This window comes from Stegostoma tigrinum, chromosome 6 (genome assembly GCF_030684315.1).
Source record: "Stegostoma tigrinum isolate sSteTig4 chromosome 6, sSteTig4.hap1, whole genome shotgun sequence".
Taxonomy (NCBI): domain Eukaryota; kingdom Metazoa; phylum Chordata; class Chondrichthyes; order Orectolobiformes; family Stegostomatidae; genus Stegostoma; species Stegostoma tigrinum.
The window spans coordinates 12,665,007-12,671,006 of NC_081359.1; the positions used below are offsets into that span (position 1 = coordinate 12,665,007).

Below are 6,000 nucleotides of genomic sequence, written 5' to 3' on the forward strand. Positions count from 1 at the left end.
GTAGGCTTCACAACAAATTTTGTAACAATTTAATTCATAAGGGTCACTGCTGAAACTGTTGTTGTCAATACAAAATTGCAGGCTTTTGCATGAGCTTTCACCTATTGAACTAAAGGCAGACTCCTCAATGAAGACCAGTTATTTTAATCTCATAACTATGTATAATTCTAGATTTACTCTAAAATTTGTGTCTTCCTATGTACCTACCTACTCCTGTTGTTCAAAACATTAATTAACAAGGGAAAATATCTTCTTTAGGCAATGAATCCTATGCTAGCACTGAGCTGACTACTATGATGCAGCTATCAAATGCCACTGCTTCAACCGCTATTTCCAAAAACTCTACCAATACTGAACTATTTACTAATGCTGGATTGTCCACCACCACTCAATCTTCTCAAACACCGGCTGTCTTCGGGTCATCTACCAGCATTGCTGTTACATCATCCAGCAACCATGGACCATCAACCACAATCGGATTATCCACTAGTGAGAAACAGTTCACCTCCATTCAGTCATCAATTAGCTTTGGATTAACCAATGGTACTGAATCATCTGTGGAGGCATTCAACAACACCATTTTATATACAGCAGGGAATTATGACAACAGGACAAATCACATTTACATTAACACAGATGACAAAGGTAGGTATTTCTTTATGAATGTGGGTAATGGTATTTGTTGACTTTGTGACTTTTTCACGAAAAAATGAGTGTTTTACTTATTGATACTTCAGAACTGTTCAAAGTATAGCCAGGTGGTGTAGTCTATGTTGCATGGTGCAGATACACCCTCACAGAGCCGGGCCTATGTAGTAAACAGCAAAAAACTGTGCCCATCCATGCCGATAATTCACTTTTATACTCAGCATTTTAATTCAATCTCGGGTTTGGAGGGACTTTTTCATGACTTCAGAAGTCAACTTGTACAGTGACACTTATGGTAGTAGAACAAGACGGTACAGTCACATTATCCTTATGGTAAACAAATTCAGTCCAAGAGACATTTGGTAAAACATACGTTTGCTTTAGATGGGGCATCATTTGATAATCAAGCACAATTATTTATTGTCACGTGTTGAAATCTTGTAACTCAGTGAAGGTGGCATTAGCCTTAAAAAAGCAGAGAAGATTTTTGTTTTGTAAAGTTTATGATTTTATTTTGCTGGCAAAATAAAAACATGCTCTAAGCCAAACAAAAATGTTTAACCATTGTTTCTTAATAATATATAACTGAGATGCCTTGAAACTGATAACTTGTTTCCTCATGGCAGATGTTTTCATCTTTTTATACTATTTAAATTATCCCATATGCTCAGTGGCATAGAGTTACTGCAAAGCAAGATTTTTTTTTGCCTGAACAAGAGGGATCATTTTAACTCTGCAATTTTTTAATTAATATACGTATATTAATTACAACAAGTGCATGAAGAAATCATTCATGCATCAGATACAAATTCCTAACCCTTTTTTCCTTTTTCTATTCACTCACGGGATATGGGGTGAAATTGGTCTTTTCCAACAGTGCGAAATGAGTGATTTCCCATTAGTAGATGCTTGAGCAGTCAGCCCAGTTTTCTTCAGTTTCAACTTCAATAAGAAACAAACTCCATTGCAGATTAAAACGATTGTTTTTATCATTAAAGACCAGTTTCATTGTAGACTCACTATTACCTGTTGTCTCTGACACTGAAGACCAACTTCACTTCGATTCACAGCCACTTGTGATTAATATTTAAGCCTAGTTTCACTTATCATTCCATTATTGCCTATGTTTGATAATACTGAGGAATACCTTTAATGCTAATTTCCTGGCATGGGTCAATATTTGTTGCCCTCCCTAATTGCCCCTCAGAGGCGATGTTGAGCCATCATTTGCAACATGGAAGTTCCCATTACAGAGGTGCTCTGCAGTGAAATTTACATAAATACACTGAAAAAAATTGTTTGGAGATTATGGCCAATTCCAGCAGCCTTGTTTTTATGGCCCATCTCTGCTGACCCTGACAAGGTGGTGGCTTTTTTCTTTGAAATACTGCAATTCTTTTGTCTGAAGGCCTAAAATGCAAACTTGCCGTGTGAATCTCTATTTTGGGAACACAAATTTATGAAATTTACCTTACAAGTGTATGGAAAAAGGAAGCGAAAGCACTGAGTTACTCCAAGTAATATAAACCTAAGGAACAAGTAATATATTTTTCCCCAAAACTCATTACTTCTGTATCTTTTCTCATTGCTAAAACATATTGATCCTGAATATCAATCTGGTTTACCTGATTCCTATTTGTGACACTGAAATTTAGCACTGTTAGATTTATTATAGAGAAATAATTGAGAAATAATGTCCAATTCATTCCAACACTCCATGAAGCATTTCAGATTAAAAAGGGAGCACTATATTTAGAATTATCAATATGTTATTGCATCTTTTGCAGAATCTGAAGGCACTGTGTCAGTGGCGGTGGTGATAACTGTAATCGTGATCTTGATGATCTGTACTGCTCTATTGTCTTATCTCATCAAATGCTGGCAAGTCAGGAAAAAACTGTATGTATTATTTCGTTAATTTTCATATTGATACTATTTTAGTTTTGATGAAAATGCTCATAAGTTATTGTCAGAAAGCACTATAGTGCTATAAATTTGAAATGGAAGCAGAAAATCTGGAAACAGCAGAACAGAGTCTGCAATGAAACATGTTAACATTTCAGATTCCACGCTCTTTCCTGAGAACCACTTAGCTGTGTAAAGTGGGTTTCTCATAGATATTCAGTGAACATTCAATTCAGAGCCCAAGCAAGTTGGGGAAGATAAGGATCGAAAGAACTGTGGATGCTGTAAATCAGGAACAAAAACAGAAGTCGCTGGAAAAGCTCAGCAGGTCTGGCAGCATCTGTAAAGAAAGAATCACAGTTCTGAGGAAGGGTCACTGGCACCAAAATGTTAACTCTTATTTTTTTCTTCACAAATGTTGCCAGAATCTGCTGAGCTTTTCCAGCAACTTCTATTTTCGTTAGGGAAGAGAAGAGTCAGATTTGGATGGACCATGTGAAAGTAAGGGTGGGCTAGAGGTTAGTTGTAAAATTATTTCAACTCTCCAGCTCCAAACAAGAAGGGAAGCAGACCAACATACTCATTTTTGTGCAAAATGAACATAATCATGGAGAAAACTGGGGGATAGGAATAGTAATGTGTAGTAAGTAACACAGGAACACAGATTTAAAAACATGGATTAATTTCCTTGAGATTTCACAAGATTAATTTAATAGTTCAAATCAAAGTTTTAACTTGGAGTTAAATATGTATGCATCCTCCTTTTGGTTTCATTCTGCTGGACTGAACATAACAGTTGATAAGTTTTTTTTCTGTATTCATTCATGGGATGAGGGCATCATTGATTTGGTGGCATTTATTGCCCAGAGGGCAGTTAGGAGTCAACCGCATTGCTGTGCGTCTGGAGTCACATGTAGACCAGACCAGTTAAGGATGGCAGTTTCCTTCCCTAAAGGACACCAGTGAACCAGATGGGTTTTCCGACAATTGGCAATGGATTCACGGTCATCAGTAGATTCTTAATTCCAAATATTTTATTGACTTCAAATTCCACCATCTGCCATGGCAGGATTAGAGCCCAGTCCCCAGAACATTACCTGGGTCTCTGGATTAACAGCCCAGTGGTAGTACCACTAGGCCATTGCCTCCCCTTTCATGATGGCCTTTACCTCATTAGCATACCCAGCTGTTAAGGCAATACAGCTCTTAGAGTAATGATATATCAAGTATTTTTCAAGAAAATGTTACATCCAGTAAGAGTGAAAGCATGTTTACAACAGGGTAGTCACAAAATTATATGCAAATTAAAAATAAATGTCCTGGGTTGTACGACAGATGTAAAGTTCACACTTGGGAATTCTGAACTCAGGGTGGCACGGTGGCTCAGTGGTTAGCACTGCAGCCTCACAGCGTCAGGGACCCAGGTTTGATTCCACCCTCGGGTGACTGACTGTGTGGACTTTGCACATTCTCCCCGTGTCTGCGTGGGTTTTCTCCAGGTGTTCCAGTTTCCTCCCACAGTCCAAAGATGTGCAGGCCAGGTGGATTGGCCATGCTAAATTGCCCATAGTGTTCAGGGGTGTGTGGTTTACAGGGAGATGGGTCTGGGTGGGATGCTCCAAGGGGCAGTGTGGACTTGTTGGGCTAAAAGGTCTGCTTTCACACTGTAGGGAATCTAAAATCTAATCTAAAAAAACACTCAGTGCACTGGAAGCTTGAATGTTGTTAGTGTGTTAAATGTAGTGCTGGTAGACTTTCATGCATGCTTTGTTCGAGCATATCTTAGAGAGTGTTTTGTCCACAGTTGGAATATTGGTTTGGTTTCTTTTCCTCCTCAGTTGTGTTCCATTCAGAGTTGTGACTTTGTGAGATTTAGGCTAACTGCACACTTTGGATATTTCTATTGGTAACCATCTTCACTGTGTAGGATATATGATTGTGTTCTTTTGTCCTAAGCACAGTTTAAGCAGTTCCACTACTGTCTGTTGGTCATACATTATCTTCATTCTCCTTTATTTTAACAAAAAGGTAATTACAGTAGCAAATAGAGTCTATCGGGTAGATGTAGTATGAGTAGACTATTTTTTGGTTTAGCCTTGATGCTGGAATATACCCCAAGAAAGGAGAAGGAAAATCTCCCCCAGTATGTGCTGGTGAGGGAATAATATGAGATTCAGATCAAGATGTTTAGAGCAAAAAAGTCAGCTTATGTTATAAATAAGTAACATTGTGATTTTGATTCCCAACAGGAATGAACCACCTCCATTCAAACCTCCTCCTCCACCAATAAAATACACAGCTATTCAGGTATCTCCACAGGATGAAGTCAACTAAAGAAGATGGTGTTGATACTTTCGGATTGAGAGTAGTATATATTTTCATATTCTACATTTTATGTGCAATATATACATTCAATTTTATGCTTTTAGAACAGCAAGTATAACATTTTAATATTCTGTGTGATCCATTTACATTCTAAAACATCTGTATAGATTTTCATAATTTTTTTTGCATTAATGTTTACTGTCAATTTTTTTTATTCAATGGAGATTTTTACATTTTTGTAGGAAAAAAAATTAAAAATACAAATTAACATAGATTCTGCACACTTCTTCAATGCACATTGGTCAATTTTCTTCTATCAGGCATCACAGTCATTCAGTCCAGTATTACATATTTCAGATGCAAAATTGTAAAACAAAGCAGAGAATGAAATCTCAATTTCAAGAATCTTATATAACACAAAACCAAAGCCTGGATTTGTAATGAAATCATCTTGTGCTTTTTAAGATATTTTTATTACCATACCATTCAACGGTTTTACGGCAGCAGTTCCAACAATCGAGTGTTTTGAAACAATGACCGTGATAGTTCTGGATTAATGCATTTTGGGCTTGTTGTCTGACAGCATCCTGAAAGTAATTGCCAGGATGAGAGTGTGTTTGGGGACAGTTGGGTGAGTGGTGAGGAAAGCTGGAGAGGCAGGCGAGCTTGGTTAGTAGTAGCTATCAAGGTGGATGGAATTGTTTGTCTGGACTCCACAAGAATTCTAAAAATAATATACAGAAACCATTGTATTCACACCTAGAAAGTCTGTCCAAAGAAGAGCTGATACCGTCCCCATTTTAGCACAGACAAATTTTTCAGAGATACCTTAAGGCAGGTATTCAGCATGTCATTGATCTTTCCAAGTTTTTGGATATTTTTGGGTAACTTGGCTTGCGGATATTGATCTCCAAAACTGGAATTTTTGCCACGTTACACCATTTTCTCTTTATCAGGGCGTTAAGTCTAGTAGACTACCCAGTTGAATATAGTGGTGATCTCTCAACAGTCATTGCAAGAGTGCCTGGGTCTCGTATGCTCTAAATTAATATATGGGGTAATTTTGGTAAACACTATATAGCACAGCTAAATATTTGGTATGGTCATTCCATCAGAATTGCT

At 37.5% G+C, this 6,000-nt stretch overlaps 1 protein-coding gene across 1 annotated transcript in view; it reads left to right on the forward strand.

The window, feature by feature from the left end:
- Positions 1–5,076, forward strand: part of si:ch1073-15f19.2 (T-cell surface protein tactile) — a 91,034-nt gene extending 85,958 nt beyond the window's left edge. Inside the window, exons 10-12 of the mRNA XM_048533279.2 lie at positions 259–645; positions 2,436–2,547; positions 4,803–5,076. Coding sequence (XP_048389236.1) covers positions 259–645; positions 2,436–2,547; positions 4,803–4,887 — 584 coding nt within the window. The 3' untranslated portion in view covers positions 4,888–5,076. The remainder of the gene's footprint in view (positions 1–258; positions 646–2,435; positions 2,548–4,802) is intronic.
- The last annotated feature ends 924 nt before the right edge of the window (positions 5,077–6,000 follow it).